Raw genomic sequence first — 25,271 nt, forward strand, 5'->3', positions numbered from 1 at the left:
GTGTTTCATCCGTACGTCGTCGTGTCAGCCACACGCGGCGTCAAAAGTTCATTAATGTTAAGGGAATGTTGGAAAGCAAATCTGAAATGTTGAGCCTGTTGTCTTCAGACGTTACGGTTCTTTGTAAGCATGCACGTTTGAATGAAAATACTGACCGGCGACTGAGTAGTGTTTGACTCGTGCACAATTTCATCCATAAAAGGTGCTCAGAAAATGGTCTTCCTCAGTGTTGACTTTAGGTTGGCATGCTTCAAGTTCCAGTTGTGGACTGTAGTTGACATCATAATGGGCTCATAAATGGCATGAATATCATATTTTTCATATTCATTTGGGGCTTTTAATCATTTACTTGAACCAGTCATATTATGAGGTGGAATTATTATAAGACATTTGGGGCTGCAGCTGTAGTGTATTTTTGGATCTCCTGGAAATAATATTCAATCGTTGGGTACCGGTATTTGGATTAAAAAAAAAGTTTTTTGTTTTTTTTTTTTTGCTTGGTTGAAGGACAATAAATACATATGAGCAAATAACATTTGACTTCATAACGAATGACAGTTTGGTTTCGTTTTGAGGTAATCAACTTTTTTTTCATAAAATGTAAACTGTGCATAGCAGCAAACTTTATTTTCTTCTGTAGAAACATTATTAATTTAGATGTTGGGCTATAGTGGGAGTTGACGTCAGAACCACAGTAGTAATTTTTTTTTCTGGCTTACATAGCACATGGGAGTAAGACTATGTTTGCTTAAAAAAATTATCAATAGGAACTGCATCTGTGTCTGCCCATCAGCATCAAAGTGACCACAATTCTTGAGCATTATTATTTTTGTGTTTACTATTATTGGCTATTATCATGGTTATCCAGTGGTTAGCGTGTCGACCTCATAGTGTGGAGGTACCGGATTCAATTCCAGATCCGGCCTCCCTGTGTGGAGCTTGCATGTTCTCCCCGGGTCTGTGTGGGTTTTCTCCGGGTACTCCGGTTTCCTCCCACATTCCAAGAACATGCATGGAAGGCTGATTGAACACACTAAATTGTCCCTAAGTGCGAGTGTGAGCACGGATGGCTGTTCGTCTCTGTGTGCCCTGCGATTGACTGGCAACCAGTTCAGGGTGTCCCTCGCCTACTGACCGATGACTGCTGGAATAGGCACCAGCATACCCCGCAACCCTTGTGAGGATAAAGCGGCTCAGAAAATGGTTGAATGGATGGCTATTATGAATGGGAGTGTGTGTGACAGGCCACAATATGAATAAAACGTACTTACTCAATTCTGAACAATATGAATTACATAGATGCGTTTCAGGGTTGTCTGTGAATGAAATTTACACCAGGGAAAAAAACAGCCTAATTTTGGTCACTGTATTCTGTATATGTAATGTATGATAGTTTGAAACGTAAAAAACAACTCTACAGATATAACAGCCTATAGTGACAGGAAATACACCAATCCAATGATATTAAATTGAAGTCTTGCAATGTATTATGATTATTATTATTATAATTACCAATATTTGAATAATTATTTTGTATGCATGTCTTTCGGTTGGCTCAATAAAGCTTTTTTTGGTTCCTCTAAGATAGTGTAACCTGATAAGGCGGACTTGTGTAAGCAATAACTGTTTCCTTTTTGTTGCTTTATCCAAGCTTGTATATATTTTGAGCAGCTGGGATTTTAGTGGTTTGCCCCTCAGGCAAGTGATAAAGCTTTTCCTGCATGGGAGGTCTCGAAACCTGGGCAGATGTTCTTCCTTTACCTTTATAGGAGACACCCACTATTAATTACAAACCGAGAAGAAAGAAAGCGATCCAAAATTCAACAGCAATTATTAATCACCGAAAACACCAATGTCCGTCGATGCATACTTGACAGATTCCTCTCATAAGCGCTAGCATGACGGCTAATGATATATCGTCACTTTTGAAACCTGAGTGACGTGAAGCCCTGGCGGCTTGCTCGGCGGTAAAGCATGTCTCCCGCGTACTTGTGCCAAGAATTATAGAGAGAGAGCATAGATAACCACCTTTTTTTTTTCTTTTCATCGAGAGACTGCCTTACTTAGCATGAAGTGCACAGCAGTCTGCGCGACGGCGATGACTCACATCTGCTCCCTGTGTTTCCCCATGGATTAATCGGGTGCGCCGTGATGACGAAACGGCTGCTTTAATATGCCGCAGTTGATTTCATAGTTCAGGCAACAGTATGGGACTGCTCTCCCAGAATGACATGCACGCAGGGACACACCTACGTCTTACCTAACGTGGTCAGGACATTACACTTAAGACGGTCTCGATTCGTCACTTCTTACTGAGCTCGTCTTGAATCTAATGAGTCACCGCTTCAGCAGGCAATGTACTTTCTGAACTGTGATTGAAAGGCGAGAGGCAACTACACTGTCACAAGCAATACATAACAAGAGGATATTTCCTCGTGTCGAAAACTGTCGAAATCATCAAATGTTTCTTCAACGTTCCAAGTAACACGTTCCCATTGGGTCCCACGTGTCCAAACTACCTTTACGTCAATACATTACACATTATTAATATTAAATCATAAAAACAAATGTGTTGGATTTCTCTCGTGTATTTGTGCCTCACACAGCTCACTTCTACATTCTTAATTGATGTTATGTACCGTATTTTCCGCACTAAAAGGCACACCTAAAAGCCTTCCATTTTCTTAAAAGTTCACAGCGCACTTTAAAATCCAATGTGCCTTGCGTATGGTCATTACGGTAATATTCCGACTCCAAAATGGCTCCTTGCTGGAGACATGCTGACAACGCAGAGTTCAAACGTAAGGCAATCGGTCACGTAGTTGAACACGGAAATCGATCAGCGGCAAGAGAGTTCAACGTTAACGAGTCAATGTTATAACTTGCTGTTGGTTAAGTGAACTGTGTCGCTGCTTTATTAAATACGATTTACTGACATCTGTTCGTTCTGTTGGTGTTTCCTTGAGCGTAGCTCCATCTAGTGGATGCATTGCAGATTGCCTCTTATAATGCGGTGCATTATAAGTATGTATGAAAAAAATTACAAAATAGGCCTTTCATTGAAGGTGCGCCTCATAATCCAGTGCACCTTTTAGTGTGGAAAATACGGTATGTATGTACACGTGTGTTTTGCAATAGCCACGTGATCGATGTCAGTGTAAAAACGCGTTAAGATAGGAAAAAAAATCTGGAAGGAAACCCCGGCGTAGTACGTGTTTTAGGCAGTGCGCACAATATCATCTCTGCATTATGCTAATAGATGATTCTAAAGTATTGCTTGGCTCCTGTAGCTACCTGAATGTATCATTTTATTCGATTGCGCAGCAGGTGTCATGAAATTAACATCTCGAGCAAACGAACATGTGCTGTGCATATTGGCGAAAAGATAACAGGTCCAGTGTTTCAAACGAATATGAATATGGCCAGCGCATTTCTCCGTTGTTAACTTTCAGCCTGTAAAGCAGGTGTTCAAAATTAGGTTAACACAACCCGGAGGGTGGCGTCTTGCTGTTTACTTAAAGAGTGCAATGTTGATGCACTACCCCCCCCCCCCCACCCCACCCCACACCCCCTCTATCTGCCACTGTGTTATTTTCACATTACCCCGCAATGATAAGCAGGTGTGAATGTGAAAAGGAGGGACGCCGAGTGCTCGAAAAGGTCAGGGTTGTTGTCGTTGCTTTGCGTCTGATGTGGTTTCCCAGGGAAAGAGTCTCAGCGCGCTGCATTTTGGCAGAGTGGCAGCTGGCCTTTGCCACTCAGTGCTGATTCCTGGAATATAAAAGCCTGTTAATGCTGGTTCTGATTTGCGGCCCACCCACACACCAGTACAATTTGAATGGACCGAACAAAGCCAAAAGCGGTGCTTCACACCCAGCCTTTATTGCTGAGCTGCCACAAATTGATAGAATTCACGGCAGTCTTCAGTTTGACTCCATTCACCTTTCGTCTCCTTTTGAGTGCTGCAGGTGCGTGCGTGCGTGTGTGTGTGCGCGCGCATGTGCGTGCGCGCGCATGTGCGTGCAGTCAGTCAAAGAGATGTTGGCTTGTCTACAAAGGCTCTGAGACAAAAATGGATCAGGAAATTCTGGTTCCACTTTATTCCTGGTACTCCCCTCACATGTCCGTCAAAGAACAAAACAAAACAAAAAAAAGCACGAACCAATCCTCTGACCATACCACAGCAAAAGGAAAAGTGCAGGCAAGTTATTGGCACATTTTTCTCGCTCGCCTGCCGCCAAGTTGGACATTTCCTCTCAGCACTGCTCAATTAGAGCTGTGATTTGATCAATCAGGAAGGAGACGAGAAAATCTGATACGGGGCTTGTTTTTCTTCGGCTCATCAGGCAAACTTGACTCAGGTGACGGTTCATAATCAGGACTGTCAGCGTTGTAGACCCTCCAGTTGATTCCGGTTGAGACGGTGCTCCTGAGTCTCCTTTCATGCCATATGAGGTCACCCTCTTTTGTGCCGATGGCTCGCACAGCGTCACGGAGACGCGCAGATCCCCTTAGTGCTCCGTGCCCTCAGGGCCAGAGGAGGAGAGCCAGCAGAGGAAATGTAAAGGTCAAATGTGAGACCGCTGATGGAGGCAACGCGAGATCGGGTTGCAGGATCAGCCTGCTCCCTATTGTCAAGCTGACTTGATCTTCCTCGCTCAGTGGAAGTTATCTCAGGGTCCTGCTTGCGTCGTCTACTGCTGTCGCTGCCCAGCGGCATTAAGTGCAGAATGTCGCAGTGGAATTCTGAATTCCTTTGTATCATGGAGGAATGCCATTCATGAAGTCGTGACAATACTTTTTCTTCCATAGATACTTTATTTACTAAAGACGGGCAAACTAATGGACCGTTTAAATTTGGTTGATTGTCTTTTAGTGAATTACATAAAAGCTGAAATGAAAGGCTATCAAGTTTCGACACATTTATCTACATCAGCGATAGGAAGTTGAGCTACATCCAACTCTGACAGTCTTCCAGGTAGCATTAATTTACTCAATGAAATCCTTTCTACTGAAGGCAAGCAAGAGTGCAGAACATTCATCGAGGGGATTCCACCATCTCATGCCATCATTTTCAATGGCGCTTGTCCTCATGAAGTTCACGAAGAGCTTGATACTATCCTAGTTGACTTTGGGTGGGAGATAACCTCAGGACACATATTGACAAACACACATCCACATTCACATTTGCACTACCTTCACACTTTTAACTGTTGAGAGTCTAAAGTTGAATTCACGTGGTTGGTTTTTTTCCCTTCAAATGTGTCCTGAACTCAAATGATGATTGATACTCCCCACGGCGGACTGAGGCAATTTAGGCAAATGCCCATTTTGAGCATTTTGATTTAATTTTTTTGGACACTGGGCTCATATCACGTGCAATTGTTTGCATGGAATTGTTGCATTTTATCGCTACACGCTCATATTCAAGTACATTTCTGTGATGGCAGACTCTTATTTTAATTTTTGCCTCATACTATAATTACCATTTAAATAGAACAATGTTTTTTTATGGGGTTTTTTTCATGGGACCTTTATATAGGACTTTGGACCAGTTTAGAAAAGCCATACTTAGTATGTGATGTTTGCCACTATTGTGTTTAAAAAAATAAATAAATAAAAGAAGAAGAGAAACTTGAAATGCCTTCCAAAACATAGTACTGCAGTTCGTAGTTGTGATCATGCTCCTCCTTCCATATTGGTATCAGAAACATCGATATCAAACAGATATACAAGAGGTAAGAGGAAAATATTTTAGGGCATGACAGGATGTGAAAGGATAATAATAATCATGAAACCGAGCTAGAATTAGCATTGGAGATGTGTCTTCAATTAACTTAGCCATCCAGCCATCCATTTTCTGATCAGGCTGTTTTTTTCCCTGGTGTAAATTTCATTCACAGACAACCCTGAAACGTATCTACATAATTCATATTGTTCAGAATTGAGTAAGTACGTTTTATTCATATTGTGGCCTGTCACACACACTCCCATTCATAATAGCCATCCATCCAACCATTTTCTGAGCCGCTTTATCCCCACAAGGGTCGCGGGGCATGCTGGAGCCTATCCCAGCCGTCTTCAGGCAGTAGGCGGGGGACACCCTGAACCGGTTGCCAGCCAATCGCAGGGCAGACATAGACGAACAACCATTCGCGCTCACACTCACACCAAGGGTCAATTTAGAGTGTTAACCCGCATTGCATGTTTTTGGAATGTGGGAGGAAACCGGAGTACCCGGAGAAAAGCCACACATGCACGGGAAGAACATGCAAACTCCACACAGGAACGCCAGAGACAAATGAAGTTATATCGAAATAAAAGTTGTGCGTTTAGTTTTACAATAAACAACGGGAGGGGGTAGGGGGGAATTAACAGGTCACATGCTTGGTGCGAGCAACACAAGTGCATTCAGGGTGCTTTCACAACTTGGAACTTGTAAACACAAACCAAGTGTTTTTGATTGAATTACATTTTTTGGGTTATTTTTTTTTTTTATGATCGTGAAAAGACAAAATAGAAATCATGATCAGATTTTGATTAATTGCCGAGTCCTAACTCACTCCCGGGATATCATCCATCTCCATTTCCTCATCCAAATGAGCATAAATGCCACTGAAAATCGAAGATGAATGCATTCCTGTCATAATAGAAGTTAACTATTGTTCCAATCAATCATAACTTCAAAGCCGTACCATTTTCTTGAGCAAATGTTCTAGTCCTATGGTGATGTTCTCTTGTTTTTTTCCCTATTACTGGCACCGCAAAATGGTGCAATTAAAAAAAAAAAGATTAAAATGACACTAAATGACAAAGAAAATGTCATTCATTGCTCTTGTGACATTTGCATGCTTCCTAGACTACTAATGCAGTCGAAAATGACATCAATGCATTCTCAAACCTGCCTCGATAAACTCCAGCACACATCCAGAAGCACCAGTAAGGCAACTTTTGTCACTCTGCTCCACAGTTATGCGGCGCCAACTTTTCAACCACTTCCGCCGTCAGACCATAAACGGAGTTTAGTCTGCACGTTTTTCGAGCTTCCAGGTTAGCAGACAGGGCAAAGATAAACTGTAGCCTTCCTCGAGTTAGCCTCGTGACCAAGGAGAGTTGTGTCTACTCGCGGTGGTGGTTGCCCGGTAAACCACCGGCAAAATGCCTTGAGTGAAGAGATTTGTCCGAGTACCAGAATACACCAGCAAGTGCCAATTTAAAAGCCTGCATGTGATTTGACTGCATAGCATTGATGACAGACTAACTCTAGACTCTCGTTTACCTTTCATCTCACAGAGGCAGCGCAGACGACTGTTGCAAGTAGGAAGCACGACATCAGATCGTTGCCGCCGTGGTAGAAAGGCGCCATGTGTGGTTTTTTTGTTGTTTGTTTTGTTTTACAGTTTGAGGGAGAATTTTTCTAAGCTCAATACGCAGAGCCTCTTCTGTAATTACATGCCAAAAATATTTTAATGAGGAAGAATGTATAAATAATGCCATCTTTGTCAAACCACCTCATTCTCCGTGGGACTTGGAGCGATATTTTGGATGTGTCACCTAACTTTGCTCAATGTTTAGGGTGAGATACTGTCAGTTAGCATTGCTTGGTTTGTCCACTGCATCCAGAACTGAGTGCTGTTGATCTGTGCATCTTAACTTACGCAGTTAGTGCAGTCCTGCAAAACAATGAGAGAACATCTCGCCCCATGTCACCAATTGCAGGGGCAGCTATTGCTCAATAGGTCTGTGTTTTATTTGACGTCGCTTGAAAAAGTACAGGCAATATTAGCGCTCAAGCAACTTTTGTCCCTTAAGAGTACATCGACAGTGGGAACAGCATGCAAGGGAGATGCCTGAATTAGTGACGACAGCTCACTGACGAACTGACCGGTCTGACGATGCCCATCTCTGCAAGTTACATCTTGCTACTCACACAATTGTGGAAATCGTAGTATCTGGGGGATACTCAAAAGGCAGATGACGCACAAGTTCCATCGTCCATGGGTCACCACTGTGCAATTGACAATAATGGCGACTCAGGCAGCGTATCAACCCCTTTGTCTTTACCTCACTGTTTGCCTCTGATGCCGTGCGAGCACGAAGGGAGTTTGCGAACTTAGATGTTGGAGCGTAGAGATAGTTAGCTTAGTGCTTGCTGGCTGGTGCGACAGACAACTAATGGATTTAAAACTTTATCAAAAGAGGAAAAAATACCCTCTGATGTGCCATTGGTCAGTGTCTGGAGCGGAATCCTGGAAATTAAAAGTAAATGATTTGAAAGGGTAACCTTCCCGTAGGTTAACGGCTGCATGTGTACTCTTAGATCCGTTTTCGAGAAAGGCTTGGTAAAGCGCTCTGGACAACATTTGGTGTACATAAGCATGATATATACCCTGTTTAACATTTACCATTTGATCAAATTGGACTTTTAATTTTTGGGACGAGGTACAGTTCGTAGTAACCCATTCGAATGGATTCGGGATTCAGTGGTTGAATGATAAACTAAAATGCAACCGAGCATTACATGTACGAGTCCCGGGCATTTTCGGCGTTCGCACGGTTTGCACGATGTCGTCGTTCCTCATCGCCCAAATTTTTCATTAGTAGCACACCACGCCCTCTCTTGACAAATATTATCATGGCACGGGAAAAGGCCAAAACATGGTCAAATATGTTTTTAAAAGGACTGTTTTGGTGGGAAAGGCCTTCAAGGTTTTACTGTACCCAGCATAAACTACCGTATGTCTCCAAAACTTTGTACGCTTGCACCTCTTTGATGAGAATCAACAAAAAAAAAAAAAATGTTCACGTACACTTTGGATGGAACGGCAGAATGATGAGAGTGGTGTTCCAAAGGGCAACTGTTTTATGTGTTTACCTGCCCACTTGAGTGGATTCCACAGCCTGCTGGCTCCAACAGTGAGGTAGAGGCTCCGGTGCCTGCATGTCTGCTGTCTACTCCGGAGACATTCTTAGTCTGATATCACCGCTGCACGTTCAACAAAGATTTTTGAAAGGCCAGCGCTGACAGAATAGTGTATGGTATATGTTAGGAGTAGGCGGGTGCAATTATACAGTCAAAGAGAGTGGCTGCCTTTACAGCGGCTCCTATACTTTTTGTTCTTCCACTTTCTTCCTTTCATAACTTTGCTACTGTAAATTGGGAATTTCTCCATTGTGAGACCAATAAAGGTTTTCTTATTCTTATTCTAATAGTTGCGTCGTCAAATTCCCTCCAGTCAGAGGGCCAGAAGCTTTGAAGTGCTGCCTGTTCAGTGGGGCAAGTGTGGGCGTCTGTATTTTTGTGTGAATGGACAGTGTGGGTCCGCATAGGCATGGGTGCAGACAAAACAGTCATGGTTGCTTGTGTGTCTTCATTCTGTTGCTTTTACAAATATCGTCGATTGCATTTTACCCAGTAAATACATGTGCGGCCAAACTATTTATTTCCTCGGTTGTTCTTTCCCCTTTCATGCACCCTGTAACCTGGCATCATGTTAAGATGTCCACTGTAGCAACCGCTGTCCCTCAAAGGGTTAAACACACTGCCCTGAGGAATATTTTGACTTCATAGTCTGCAAGCTGCCGTTGCCTCCACACTCGTGATTTGTTGTAAAGGCATCCTCCGTTTACCATCCTCCAGTCGCTAGTTCATAATAGATGGAGTAAAAACATATATAATACCATGCCAATTGTTCTTTTGGTTGGTTTACCCCGCCCACATGCTTTAAACACAATTTAACGGTATTCAGATGCATTTAAACTTACTAAATTACACTTTATAAAGAATTCCAGAGTTTTTATAAAGAATTCCCTCCCCACTCTTGTGCTCGCTGTTCTCCAAATGTGAAGCCAAATATGCTTGCTCGGGGCTGTTTGTCATTCCCAGTTGAACTGTAATGTAAAAATGACACAACAGAAGAGAACTAGACATTGTATACAGAAACTAAGGCCGGACCAAGATGGAATTTATTTATTTATTTTTTGGAGGCCGTTGCAGATTCCCATATTTGGCAGATTAAAATTCCACCCCAAAAAAGGCAAAAATAAAAATAAAATTGGCCAAGCCACAGTTCAAATGTGTACACGGATTAAGTTCTCATTTTTTTAAGTACTTGAGGTGTCAATTTAGAGCCTTCCATTAACTTATCCGGAGTGTCTGACTGTGATGCATAGGTGCAAGGATAGCCACATGCACCTTACCACCCCACATACGTTTCATTTCATTCAAAAGGCTGCATTTGGCATCACATTCCTCTCGGCACTACTATTTGTTGAACTGAGGTCTCGTGAGATTGAATGCATATCTCACTCGTCATGTCAAGCATGAAGTATAACAAGCTTTTGTGGAACTTCAGTAGCCCCTCCCAACAAAGTAGATTTGGTCCATCTTTACATCACCTGTGTCTGTGGAATGCCTTGCACATTTTCCAGAATCATTCTTTTTGTGAGTGTGTGGGTGCGTGTGTGTGCGCCTGTTTTTTTTTGTTTTTTTTGTGCGATGAGGAGATTGAAGCGACTTCAAAGCGGCGTGGCAGCATTTCTGTCAGCCCAGCCTGTTTACACTGCTCAGTGGAGACTGCATTCCTGTCTCATTTTTCCATGGCATTCCACGAGGAGCTCCATGCTTTTGGCCGCGTGCCCACACCGCCGCTAACCCCTCCGACCACCCCGCCTCTCTGTATTGAACATACAACCCTATCCCGCAGGACAACTCTGTAAAGCTGGAGTAGACGGATAGACGAAGGTATATTTGCAATGAATGAATCACATGGGGAAGTCAAGTGAAATTGAAAAATCTCCCATGACTCACCTTATGATCCAACACCGCACGCTGGTAGGGAATCACTTGCTCTGAGCAGCAAAGGGCCACATAAGAAATGCTGTTTTCAACTATTTACTGGCGAGTTGCTAAGGAGTTGCTAAGTGTGCGGATAGTGGATACCACATGAACACTGGAGAAGATCACGAATAATGTGGAAAAGCCTTTAATTTATTTTTTGTGTTTCCTTTTCCCTCTCTTTCTAACATCAGTAGTGGAGGGGAAAAGCAAAAAAAAAATAGTCTTTTCCTACTCGGTGACATATTAGGTTATGACGTACAGGGTAAAATTATCATCTGAAGGCTTTTTTTAGTTTGGAATCTTTAAATGTTTTTTTGTTTTTTTTTTTGCGTGCCAAGAACATTTTTGGGTAGACCACATCCAAGTCTAAAGTCTAATTCAGTCAACTATGCTCCCTTTGTTTATGGCAGATGATTTACGTGTAATGTGGCAGTGTGTATATTCTAATGGTTTAGCATGGCATATTTTACAATGTTTACACATATAGAGCTGTGAGACTCCAAAATATAAATGTGTGTGTGTGTGTGTGTTACCCGGTAGATGACTGGTTAGCATGTCGGCCTCACAGTGCAGAGGTGCACGGTTCGATTCCGGCTCCATCCTTCCTGTGTGGAGTTTGCACATTCTCCCCGTGCCTGCGTGGGTTTTCTCCGGGTATTCCGGTTTCCTCCCATTTTCCAAAAACATACATGGAAGCGTCCTACCACACCCATGGCAGACCTACTGTATCTCTGTCAGCTGTAGTTTATTCTGTGCGACTTAGTGGGGGATGACATCTACTATTATGCACCAGCGGTTGAGCACGTCCAAAATGCAGCGGAACACACATGACCGCGGCCGCATCATTTCAATAGACATGTTTGTTTTGATTCCAATGCTAAGGATTTAGGCTCAATCTGACTACCATATAGCAAGCTCGTGAGAGGCAAGGAATTCAACAACAACAACAAAAAAGAACAATGCAATACAAAACGGACCCTCAGATCTCTTTGAAATAGAAATTCTTCTTTGTCTAGACATGGCATATAAAACGGATGCTTGCTCTCAAATAGTCGACAAATGCCGCCAGCCATATTCATATTGCACGTGACTTAATTCTTTATTTTTTTCACTTTTTAGTGTAAGTAGTAAAAAGTCACTTTTGTAGCTCACATCATCCTTCTCTGATTTAGCACTAATTGTTCACGTTGTAACCAGTAACCAGACATGAACTAATCAAGAGTACGACAAAGCTAGTGGGCAGCTAGCCTCACGTGAACTCTGCAGGTGGGTTTAGCAGCTTCAGATGCAGTTCGACACACTATAAAAATGTTTATTCTTTACTTTGCGTACCCTTTGGTAAACCCACTTCCCTACTTCTCACCGCTTCGGATTTACAAAAGTGATTGACAATGTGAAAAGTTAGACGTTTGTCTCTTCATGATGTGGAAACGTGAGCGATATCCTGCAGGCCAGCGGAGGGCCAGAGGAAGCCTGGAGGACGCGTGGATGTGGCCTCCGTGTCTACATGGAAGAGGGATCACTGCAATGCTAACAAACCGCTGGGTTAGCAAGCCGCTGAACTGTTATGACAGGGAAGTGTTGTTGATGTTGAACTCGGAGCTTTGAAATGTATCGTGCAGTGCTAGCCTGAGGCTGATGGAGCGCTCCAAGTTGTTGTCGGTAGCCTTCGTACGTTTTATTGTGTGCATGGATGCGGTGCTCACAAAAAGTGAGTCAAACTAACCTGAACAGGAAGTTAGTCATGGATTCCGTTTTTCATGACTTGACACATTTCACCTATCGGGGGATACAGTTGCTAGCTATATAGTCAGTTCCATTTGAGTTGGTCAAAGATCCAAATACTGAGAGCCAATGATGGTTGCGTGATATCATGCTTGGCCTTGGATCAATTCGTTTTTAGTGTCCCCAGGTGTAATTTCATCGGTCTACTGGATGAACCACTGAGCCATTTTTAAGAAACTGCACATTAATCCTCAAAAATATAACTGATTTTGCGAGGCCTGATGTGTGTGCGAACTTTCATAGGTTTTCACCCAGGTTTCGATCAGCCCTCGAGGGCCGCTCTCCACACACCTGATTGAAATGATCAGCTCATCAGCAGGCTCTGTAGAAGCCCGATGATGATCCTGATCGTTTGAACCAGGTGTGTGGGGAGCATTGAAACTTCCATCGTAAATTCAAAATGGTGGACTTGCTGTTAGATTGAGCACATTAAAGTGAGTTTTCTGTAACGCGCGTCACCCTTTAACTTTTCACCTCTTTGACTTCTTAGTCTCATGCCTTTTAGAGAATATAAACCATTTTAATGAACTACCCTCCCTTCGAACACATCAAAGAAAATTAAGCTAATTACTCAGGTCTCATTATGGGATCACATTTCATTTTCAAGTCATTCTTTGTGGTAAATGTTACTGCATGCAGGCTGAAACTGTTGATGAAATGAGGCAGAGAAGACGCACCCTTTTTTTTTTTTTTAACTGGTCAGAAGCACTCATGTCTCCTGCTCGTTTGCTTGCATTTGCTATTTCCAAATGCTATGAAAGAGAGTCAAAGAGGATATTTTTCCCAACTCCGAAGTACACGTGAGAATGGATTAAAACGACCATTTTGCTTAAGTGACGTTCTGGGGCATAAATTTAATAACAGGTATCCATTCGGACACTTTCCAAGACCACTTTTCACTTGGCACATGACCTTTCGGCGCTGCATTCATGTGGACACAACACGGTTCAAAGGGACAAGGCTCGGCTCGGAACGTTGGCTCGTGCAAAAAGTACATGCACAGGCGCCCAACTTATTGTATAATCAATGTAATTGCTCCTTATTAATGCTAACTACCTCCTTGCACAATAGGCAAGGCTAGGAAGCTTTATTTATATAGCGCATTACATACACAAGGTGCGTCACATCATTAAAAATGCATTTAAAAGCATGCATTTACAAATAAAACACATTTAAGATATGAAAGCAAAGAAATAAAAAGTAGTTCACTAAACTTTTCAAAAGAAAAACGTACAGCCGCCGTTCCATCATAAGAAAAGTCAGTTATGCAGTGAAATGATGGCACGCATAAAAATCTTGAAGAACAGATAAAAATGAAGTAAATGCGGGCCAGGGTAGGGAAATGTCATCCCACTAATGCTTTCTCACGGATTGCATTCTCTCAATAAATTCGGTGCAGTCCCCATGTTTACATATCATTGTTTTGTGAAACATGAAACGTTGATGTGATATTTAAAATCTTTTTTTTTAATCTGATATAGGGTGACATCGCTTCTTTGGTGGGGTTTTGTGAAATTGTCGGAGCGAACGCTTAACCCTTTTAGGGACAGCGGTTACTACAGTGGACATCTTAGCATGTTAAAAGGGTTAAAAGACTGCAAGTCAGTGTTGAACCATTCAAATTGAACTCACCAAATAAATTGTCTTTCACATTTCTTTAAGGTTCATTTGCCTTTTTTTAGCGTACAAGGCCAAAAGATTTATGTAGAATAAATCGGATATGGTTGATATTGACATCGTTGATATTAATATATTGATACCGGAATTGCCCGTGTTTGTTCACAAGTAAACGGGAAAGGGACCTTGAAAAAAAAAATCACATATAAAATCGCAATCGCCAAATTGAACCGGGAGCAATCAATTTGATTATTTTTCAAACTGATCCAGCCCTACCAGACAGCATCCGAATGTTACCTCCACGCATCTATTCATTTTCTATACTGCTTTTCCTCATTCGGGTCCCGCGTAAACCGGAGCTTCTCCGACTCGAGCTTCGACCACACTCGACTCGCAAAGGTTCCGCTGCTGGTTGATTAGGCCAAGGACAAATGTGATAATTGAGAAACAAACCGGTGGTAGCACTCTGCTTTCTCTTTTGAACTCAACATGCAATATTGACACACACACACACACACGCGCGCTGTGGGCTGCACCAAGCCTTGTCCAATTATCAAAGCAGACAGTATTTAATCCCTCGTCGGGACATTTTAAGTTAACGTGTTACATGATCGTTTTGCGTCTCTCGGTACGACTGCGCAGCATTTGTGGATATTGTATGTTCACATGCAAGCACATGCATGTGCGCCTCTAGCAACAAACTTGGCCTATTATTCGGGGCGCTTCCATCTTTGATGTTGATCCTGTATGACTCAACAAGGGCATCATAATTTTTGAAATTGTTTGTGGGTGTGTTATGGGCACACCAAAAATGTATCTCCAGCAATCAGCCTACTTTCCATTCAGGTGCCAGCTAAGAGGCCAACATTTTTGCAAGCAACAAATGTCAGTTCTTTCTATGATGGATTCAATTATGTGCTCGCCTGTAAAGCTTTGGGAGCACAAAAGGAGCTGGGGCGTTTTGAAGAAGGCTACTTACGGCAGGTTTTTGGGACTGAGTAACTTGCGAATCAATCTAGAACGAATGTGTGCGCGTGTTTATCTCGGTTCTGGATATTAAAATTGAATTGCAGTACTTGCTGATATGCGCAAACCTGATCTGCCCAGCTCAAACACTGCATTTATGGCTAAGTATCTCAAGAATTGTCCAACCTACATTATTTAGTATACTGTGATACTTGAACAAGTTTAATTCAATTTGTTTCTCAGTTGACACCTATATCAAATATTTGAAAGAAATTAAAATGTCATTATTCTGTTCGAGCCCCCCCCCCGCACCCCCCCTTTTTTCCCCCCAAAATTAGATTTTGGATTTTTAATGAAGCTTGCACTTTATATCGGGCTGAATGATTTTGAAAAAGAATCAAATTGCCTTTCTTTCCCACCCCCTCTAAATATTGCAATTGTGATTTAAAATACTTTTTTCCCCCAATCTCCTCTTCCCATTTATTTCTGAACAAACACACGCGATAAATGAATCTGAATTTCAGATTTATTCAAGATGAATTTCATTTCGACTTCAATTAATTGTTAACTTGGTCAAGACTTTGACTTCAGGTTTTTTAAACGTTCACTGTCAAGCGTGATGTAATCATAAATCATCAACTCACAAACCAAATTACAACACTAAAGCAAAAAAAAAAGAACTGTGGCTTTATCATTTCAATTGATCACATATCATGAAATAGGAAACCTATCACCTGACTAAAATGATTTAATTTTTTTCCCAATTTGCAGCCTTCACGATTTGAAAATCGTATTCTACTACATTATGATTTGGTTTATTTCAGTTCATTTTTGGCCCTAACTCTATTGTATGAACACAATCATAGAGAAAACAACTGGTTTTATAAAGTGGTGTATTCTTGTGTTAAGTGTGGGGTTTTAAGGGGCGTGGCCTATTGAGTGGCAATAGGGAGCTGGAGTCAGGTTGGCCTGTGCTGGAATTTCGGATTTGTGTGTTTGACCTGTTCAACAAACAGCTGACTGTGTATCCAATTGCTTCCCCCCGCCCGCACTTCCCTGTATCTAAAACTTACTCATACTTCAAATTTTGGCTCGCAACACAAAGCAAAAAAAAAAAAAATCAGGTGAGCGACATTTCTCTTGTTGACACTCTTTTCAATTAAACACGCGTTTGAGTGAGGGAGCGAGTCTTTCAACATTACCGTAAATGACACGTCATCGAGTTCTCAATCCACCCGTTCTTTTTTCAAAAGACGATGAACCGCTAGTCATTGATTGGTGGAGACTGATGAGCTTCCTTTCCTCCAACGCTGGCTGGCAACAGATGAACTAGCGAGCCCTCTCGCTGATTATTGGCAAATGAAAAAAGAACATCCGCAGGCCTAAGCAAGGGGAAAATATTATTGACTTCTCACCACAGCTACTATTTATTTTTTCCCCCCTCTTTTTCTGTCCATGTATTTGTTTTTGAAGCTGTTAGTGTCTTGCCTCAGAATATTTTTGTAACAGCCTTTGATTGAACTGGAAAAGAATGCCTTTAATCGTGGCTACAAAAGAGCCAAGGGACATGTCCCCGTCAGTTTGCAACAGATCTAGACAGATGAGGAGGAGGCGGACTGGAGGAGTGAGCATTGTTAACAGTCTGTGGGGAACTGTTTTGCGTGCCCTGTGGTTTCTTGTCTCTGTGAAATGGAGACTTGGTGATTTGGTTTCCCAGGCCCCTTTTTTCTCAAGGCCACACAAAAAAACAAATGAAGACGTTCCGGTCTGTCCCGATGCAGTTTCTACCTTGACGGCAGTGTGACTATTCAGTGTATGATGACACCCACGGTTTTACACGGCTGATTCGAAGCGGTGTGGGCATGTCTGTAATAGACATTCCGGTCATGTTCGGATTTAGAAAACTTTGCTTTTCCTTAAAGATAATGAAAATACAGCAGAATTATAGTCAAACTTTGCACAGGTGTTTTTTCAATGGTGCATGCCACTATAAATTGTTCTGTCCTTTAATCAGGTTTGAAAGATAATTTAGATTTGGAATGCTCAGAATGTCCTTTTTCAAGCTATTTTAGTCGGTTGAAAAATGCCCCGGATCTTGAATGGTCCGATTTATCCTGCTGTGAATTGGGAATTTCTCCATTGTGAGACTAATAAAAGATTTCTTATCTTATCTTATCCATAATATGAAATATGTGGATTTGCTTTTCCCCTCAAATAGAATATGGAAGAAAACAGTTTTCCTCTGATTGGGAGTTGCTGATATTTCATAGGCTTTGGCGGCCATGTTGGGAATTCACTAAGCGATAGCAATGGCGACGCGCACTCACTGAACGACATGGACGCCTGTATACGTTTTTGCGGCTGCAAATAGGGTATATTTATTACTAGTAATAAACCATAAAGAGATACAATACAATACATGCTGATTTATATAGCGCTTTCACAACAGCGACGGCTGTAACAAAGCGCTTCACAAAACAGTTAACATAAAGTAAAATAATAAACGCAACACATAACATAAAACACGGACAGTCGTGCAGTCCTAACCACTTTTATGGAGTAACAATCAAGGCAGAAGCTTGTTGCTACAGAAGAACAACATGGTCTGGAATAAAATACTTAATACATAAACTTCATAGGTTATATTGGTCTTTTTAATAGTGGTAGAAAGAAGTTGGCTACTGTTAAAAGGGTAAAAGCGATCGAAAGTGTGCTCAATCATTTCACTGGTCAACAACAAATCTAAATCAGAGACGGCTTTATGGGTCCATCATTCATCTTTTGGTGCTGATTTCAAAAGTGGCTTTACTTTTTTCTTGCGCATCAGGTATTTGAAATATTTTCATTTTAAAATTTTTAGTTTTTAATTTTTTTGTGCGCAATATAGATGTTACCGTACCTTGTCATTTATAGCTGTAACAGTTCTGGAAAAAAAAACATTGCAGCTATTTCTTTATTTCTTGATTTTTTTTTTTTTAACAAACTCCTGTTTGAATTCTGATTGCTATGACTTCAGGGACATTTGATTTCCGATATACATTTGATTTCCGATATTGAACTACACAGGTAAATTCAACATCCCCGATTCTCATTGTGTCTCAGAAGTGTCAGCAATTGGGACGAGAGCGAGGCGATTTAAAAAGCACTGTCACGTTTCAGTAAAAACTTTTTTTTTTTTTTTAACTGCCTATGACTCCTTTTCAACATCTCATACAGAGCTAATACTTAACAAAAGTGGAGGTCAAGCCATCATGAAACCATCTTGTAAAATGGGCTTCCCTTTTGTTTGTTAGGGGCCAAGTTAAACTGTAAGCCTTTCACATCGACCTTGTAAATTGCGGGGTGGAAGCGGCATATGGCAGCACAGTATGCAGGCCAGGCCAGTGGTTGCTGCATTACTACGATGGGTGGGCATTGGTTGTATTGGGGGGGGGGGGGGGGGGGGGTGTCAGCAAGAATGTGAGGGGTAAAGAATTCCAATCTCTGTACCTCCCCTTTGTCAGTTGGTTCACTCTTAGTTCTAGCTGTCTAGTTTTACTGATGAGTGCAATCCATTGCTCTCTTGATTTTTCCATCTTACTCCTCCACTTGCTTTTCCTCTCCTTTTTTCAAGCCTGCTGTTTTCCCTCCTTCTTTTGCTTCCGCTCTCTGACAGACAAGCACCAGCCCTTTGCAGAACATTACGTCAAATCCCCCTTGACCGGGGTGCCAGCTGTTGATGTCACCCCTTGGGGAAGCGGCGCGGGGGGTTTAATTTAGGGATTTCCGCTGGGTAAGACTAGGGGCAGCCCCGTTGATCTCAGCCCACACAGCCACATGAAGAGGCCGAACGGGGCAGGAGCAGGCCAACATGGGTCAGTGCATGGTCCGGCAGGGTGGGACCACTTTGCTGGGGTGGGTTAACCTGTGAGCTCTATTCATTCTACTAAGCATGGTTCAGTTCAGTTCAGTTCAGGTCTGTCCCGTATTATTATTTATTTATGTATTTATTTTATTTTTTTGGTCCATTTCCATTTTAAAGAGTGTCAAAATAATTTTTGAGTTGGGGTTAGGGATGGTTTACCGTTTACTGATAAACAGTTGTAAAGTACGTGCAGTGAATCTCCATTGGAAGTGTTTTTTTTTTTTCATTTAACCCTTTCATGCACCAATAATGATAACCTATAACCTGATAACATGATAGGCTGTTCACTGTAGTCACCGCTGTCCCTGAAAGGATTAAAACATCCATTGGTCGTAACCAATATCAAAAGATGATGCACTTTGATTCAAAATAGCAGGTCTATTATCTCCGCACCGGACACTTCAAATTCAAATTTAGATTGGAAATAGATATTAGGAAGCACCTCTCAGTTAAGCCACAGTCATAAACATGCATAATATCCAATATTCAAGACTGTATTAGAGATACAACTCTCATGTAGAGAGTGAACAAAATCACAGAGTAACTCACATATGAACACAAAATTTTGCCAGCAGTATATTGTAGACAATACAGCGATTTCGATATACTGGTAGAAAAATGAAATTCAACTTTCATACATCAGTAGTGGGTGTTTGATGACACCTCTGGCAACTAATGAAGGTTTGTCAGATAACGTATCACGAACTGTGTTTTTGCTGTTGATTTTAGAAAATTGAGACATTCCATTGGTAAGCTACATTGCTGGGACTTGATGCAAGTGTACCGTAACGATACAATACATTGCGATATCAAGATAATTCACCGAATCGTTCTGGTCTTTAGGCTTATTCCCGGTTTTGCATATTCCACTGGTCAACAAATGTGTCCATTTTTTTTTAAATCAAAGATGCATGTAAACTATTTTTCATTAACTTTTTTGTGCCAATTCCAAATTGGCCCTTGTTTTCTTTTCCTCTGCCACATCAGGTTTTCATAATTCAGAATAATCATATGATACAACAATAGCAATAATATATAGGTGGAGGGTTTTTTTCTGAAACGCCATACCTATAATAAAGTATTGCGCAAGCTTTTATTGGTCAAACTTAAAGGGGAAGTCAACCCCAAATTTTAGTTAGGCATTTTTGTCCATTCCAGGCGGTGGCCATTTTACCTTTTTTTTCTCGTTTTTTTCGTTTATTTTTTTGACATTTTTAAAATATCTATAACATATACTAATACATCAGAATTTCATTGATCAGCTTATTAAATGTATTAATGAAATGTAGTATGATGAATATGAGAAAATTGATATAAAAATATGGAAGAGTAGGTATATACAAACCGAGAGCTGTATAGAGAGATAAGTACAGTACACATAAGGATAAAAGCATTGATGATATGTTGATTTTTCCTTTATTTTTGTATTGAAAAAGTCATGTGTTGCGACATAACAAGGGGTAGGACGAGATAAGTTTCTTTCTTCTTCCTACTCCTTTGAACATAGAATTGTGATGACTGTTTTTTTCTTTTCCTTTTTACAATTTTTCCTTGCATTCACTTTTTGTCAATTTGTTGTTGTATTGTGTTTTATATGTTCAAACAAACAAACATCCTTCATTACCTTTTATTTGTTGTTCTATTTCTTCCACCGATACATTGGAAGATTGTAAACTGTGCCTTTGTGTTTTTTTGTGCAGTACCACCCTCTGTCACTGTGCAACACAAGCGAAGATGAACGGCAAGAGAGCGACTTCATCACCATCGTCAAACTGGAGCAGAGGGTTCCTCGCTGTCTGCCGCTGCTGGATAAGGTAGAAACCAAATCTTCATTCCTGTCGCAACGCTTTCATCGACTTATTTCCCTTTCCGCTGTGGCAACCCGTCCGTCATTTGGTATCATCATTCCACATCTGATTCCGCTCTTAAACTTAAAAGAGAAAATGGGAATGATTTGGAAGAGGATGGTGATGGCTTTCGCATAGGGGAGTGGGCTTAGATCAGAGGTGCTGCGAAGCATGTGGCGGTGAGCCATGGCTGTGGATACGAGACTTTCAAGGCCAGCTGTCACTTGTCCCGTCTCAGCCCATCAGATCCAGAGCATAGGCCATCTCCATTTCTGCTTCCCTCTAATATGAGAGCAGCCAGAACTTAGAGCCACAACGGTTAAGACGTATGTGCAAGTGACCTGGATCTCCCTTGTGTTTAAGTATTCTTCCATGCGCACGCTAACTTAAAAGGAGTGTGATTTAAAACTGTTGCTATTTTTCTCCTTTTTCAAGTGGTGGCACAAATTAGCAGGCAGGAGTATAGTTAGGGGGGGACTGCCTTTTTTAGCTGGTGTTTTCTTTTCCCCTAATTTAAAGCCATGTTGTCGAGCTGGCCGCCATGGTGATGATGTTGAGACATTCCCACACATTTGCCGTCGTCCTCCTCCTGTTTGCTCTCTCACTGGGAACCAAAGAAAGGGGAGGGATGGATGTCACTCTAGGCTTAATGCAGAAATGGTTTTGATTAAAGCCTTAATGGCATCACTGTGTTGTCCCGTGAACGAAGCACAGTCCGAGCGCTTCCTCCCTCCCGCCTTTGAAATCAAGAGGAGGGGAGGCGGGAAGGCGTTCTTGTTCCTGTTGTTGTTGTTGTTATTGTGGTCTGTAAAATATGCACGCCAATAGAAGCTCCACTCCAACCACCTGCATCCTTGCTTCCGCACTTTTGGTCTTAGACTTTTTTTGGGGGGGATTCATCATGCAGCTGCTTGGTTAGTTTGCCCTCCTTTGAAAAGGATGAGTCAGATGGTTTGGATGTGCGGTTCTTTGAATGAGACTTGTTTACAGTTTAGTCTGACTGTAACACACCCCTCTGATCTATAGATACTCTGATGCCCACAGAGGGTTCATTTTGCACCACACGCACACACACACACACACACACACACACACTAAAAATAGACTGCAAACTAAATAACGTGAAGCTGCCAATTTTTATGATTATACTTTGTCTTCATTTTTTTGGGGAGGTGCACTCGGTATTCTCAGACACACAGTGAGGCCAAACCTGGCATTGATGTTCACTTGCTTTCTAATTGTGAAGGAGCTGCTACTTCTTTTCCTCCCTCTCCGAACCACTCGAGTTAGTCTGTGCCTCTGCAGTGATTCCAAACATTAATACGACTTTGCTCGGTCCACAAGTACAACTCTTTCTCCAACTGGACAGAACAGGTTGTGTATTGGTATATATGGCCGTCAAATGCTACCCTCTACTGGTACACACATACACATAGCCAGGGAATGATTCTGGACTATCCGGAAAACGTTAAAATAATATAATATACATCGATCGCCCACATCTTTCGGTACACCTGCGCGCGCATGTCGAATGGGGACCCTTTCAAGAGCTAAATCAAAACAAGGATCAACCATTCCAGCTGTCCCGTTTGCACAGAAACCGATATGACTGTAACTACCTCCGTAGCTAATCAGCACAACATTCTGGAATGCCTTTCTATTTCAACATTGGTGCAGCGTTCAAAAGTAACAAGAGACAAAGGAGTTGGTGGGGTGACGGTTCATTTGGTGGAGAGAAAAATCTAATGAGAGTCACACTGAGAAAGAGACCTCTTGACCGTTTATTTAGTGTATCCTTAACCATTAAAAATGTTTAGCCAGGACTAAAGTGGCAAGGTTAGTGGTTCACATAGCCCACTTCTGTGCAGCCACTTCCCATTCAAGCACATTTCATTTCACTAGTCTAGCATGTGGTCTACCACCCCTGCAATGGCCCTCAACAGGATAAGCGATTTAGCATTTTATTTAATTTATTTTAAATAGCTGCATGTGTTTTTGTAAAATGGTGTTATAATTGATTCACTTTTTAACTCCACGTGTTTCTCATCTCAGAAATGAGGAAGAACTGATACTTATGCTGAATGTAGCCCAAAGTTTATGGGCAGCACGGTGGAAATCTGATTAGCACAACTGCCTTCCCCGTGTGGGGTTTGCGTGTTCTCCCCGTGCTGTGTGGGTTTTCTCCGGGTACTCCGGTTTCTTCCTACATCCCAAAAACATGCGTAGCAGGTTCATTGCACACTCTAAATTGCATCTAGGGGGGGATTGTGAGTGTGAATGGTTGTTGTTTGTCTGTGTGGGCCGTGCGATTGGCTGGCAACCAGTCTAGGGTGTACCCTCCTACCGCTCAAAAACTGCTGGGATAGGCTCCCGCATGCCACTCGTGAGGATAAGTGGTTCGGATCATGGATGGATGGATAAAAAGTTGATTCAAAATGAATGGAATGACTGTACACATCTGTTCCAGGCCAGCCAGCCACCTCTTATTCAGTCACTGTTGCTTCATTCAATTGTTCATTCATTCATGTGCCTGAATCCAAACTGTCGCTTCAGTGACGTTACATAAACTCAAGCAACTTAATTACTCTCTTACCCAACCATCAGACTGTATTGGAGGTGTTCTGTTATTGGCTTTTTTTGTTTGTTTGTTTGTTTTTGTTGACACTAAGCCTTGAAACAGTTCTCAGAGCAACGCATGATTCATCGGGCAAAGACATTGCAGCGGTGCCAAGAGGCCGAGTCTAAACTCCACAAGAGGCTTCCTGTACTTTGCTCTGAATAAATGCTGTAATCTACAAAGTTCAAAGCACAGTTTTATGTTTGGGAGGTTTGACTGACTTTTCATTCATTCAGACACAAACCAGCTCCATCACAAAGAATCCCCATCGTTTTTGTGAGAGCAACCCTCACACTGATTGAGGGTTTTGGCCCATGTCTGAACCTGTCTACTCTTATAGAAAGCCTCGCTTATTGATTCTAACTCCTCTGATGAAAAGGGCTTTGCCGCGATTGTGCCGTAATCCTGTTGTCGTCAACTCGGCTTTTGCTGTGCACTCGCGTAGATCTTTGTGCGTTATCGGGATCGTGCTTCCTGAAGACGACTGTCCAAAATTTTCAAACGCTTTCAGAAAAATGATTCACTTTTTGAGAAGACAGGAGCATTGTTTTCCTTTCGGTCACAGCTTAGCAACGATGCAATCATGACATGTAAAAAATGCAAATAGTAGCACAGAACAGCAACCTACAAACCAACATTATTTGCTTTACATTTCTACTTTTTTGTTGTTGTTGTTTTTTGTTTTTTTTTGACAAAAGGCAGTTTTCACTCCTCTACAAGCTACACCATGTAATTAATGACAGATGCTTCTGTTTCAGAAGGGACATTTGTTTTCACAAATACTAGTGTAAAGACGCACCTGTGCAAGTGCTCTGGCAAAGTCCCAAAGTAAGACAAGATGAATTAACAAACCCCCAACAAGCATTACATTGTTTACATTGTGAGCTGTAATACAATATGATATATCGATTCGAGTTTCCACTTGCTGCTCTGCTGTAAAACCTTGTTGATGTGGTTCTTGTTTGTTCAGATTTTTTTTTTTTTAACTTCAGCAATGTTTATTTTTCGACCAGATTCTCATTGGTAGAACGAAGGGACTGCTATAAAAGTGAAACCAATAAACACCACGGTGAATGTTTCATATTTTAACCTTACAAACTATATTTGGGTTAGGTGTTGCACCCGCTATGGCAGTGCGTGAGCGAGTACAATAACTATGATTTAAGTTTTTGAGTTCTTTTGGCAATATTGGGATATCGTTAACTTAGGCCACTGTAGTTGATGTGCATTGTTCAGACAGTTTCATCTCGGCAGAATGGAAGGAAAACGAAAGCGAAGGACAACAGAGAGAGAATTTTATTCAAATTTAGGAAAAGAAATATACATTAAAAAAATACAGATACCTATATACAGTAAATACATTTTAAATGCAAACCCCCCCCCCCACCCCCCCCACATCTGCCACCCGAAGTACCGTATTAGCCCGAATATAAGACGGTGTTTTTTGCATTGAAATAAGACTGAAAAAGTGGGGTCGTCTTATATTCGGGGTCTAGACATGATACCCATTCACGACGCTAGATATCAATGAAGCGAATGCTGAACTTGACTCCCGGGCCAAAGTGAACCCCTGTCACGAAGAAGAAAAATAAAAAATAGCGGTAAGAAAGAAAAGAGAAGAAAATAATAGAAGAGATAACAGAAAATGGAGAAACGTAGTGGCAATCTGGAGAAAGGTGGGTCGAAGATCAGCCA

The 25,271-nt window shown here is 41.7% G+C and overlaps 1 protein-coding gene across 1 annotated transcript in view; it reads left to right on the top strand.

Moving 5' to 3' along the window:
* The window catches only part of rnf43 (ring finger protein 43), an 88,029-nt gene that overhangs the window by 29,714 nt on the left and 33,044 nt on the right, over window positions 1-25,271 (top strand). The window contains exon 2 of the mRNA XM_086131766.1: window positions 20,813-20,926. Within this exon, the coding sequence (XP_085987892.1) occupies window positions 20,813-20,926 (114 nt within the window). The remainder of the gene's footprint in view (window positions 1-20,812; window positions 20,927-25,271) is intronic.

The sequence above is a fragment of the Hippocampus guttulatus genome, chromosome 15, assembly GCF_054856545.1.
Source record: "Hippocampus guttulatus isolate MCC_2025c chromosome 15, RoL_Hgut_1.0, whole genome shotgun sequence".
In the NCBI taxonomy this organism is placed as follows: domain Eukaryota; kingdom Metazoa; phylum Chordata; class Actinopteri; order Syngnathiformes; family Syngnathidae; genus Hippocampus; species Hippocampus guttulatus.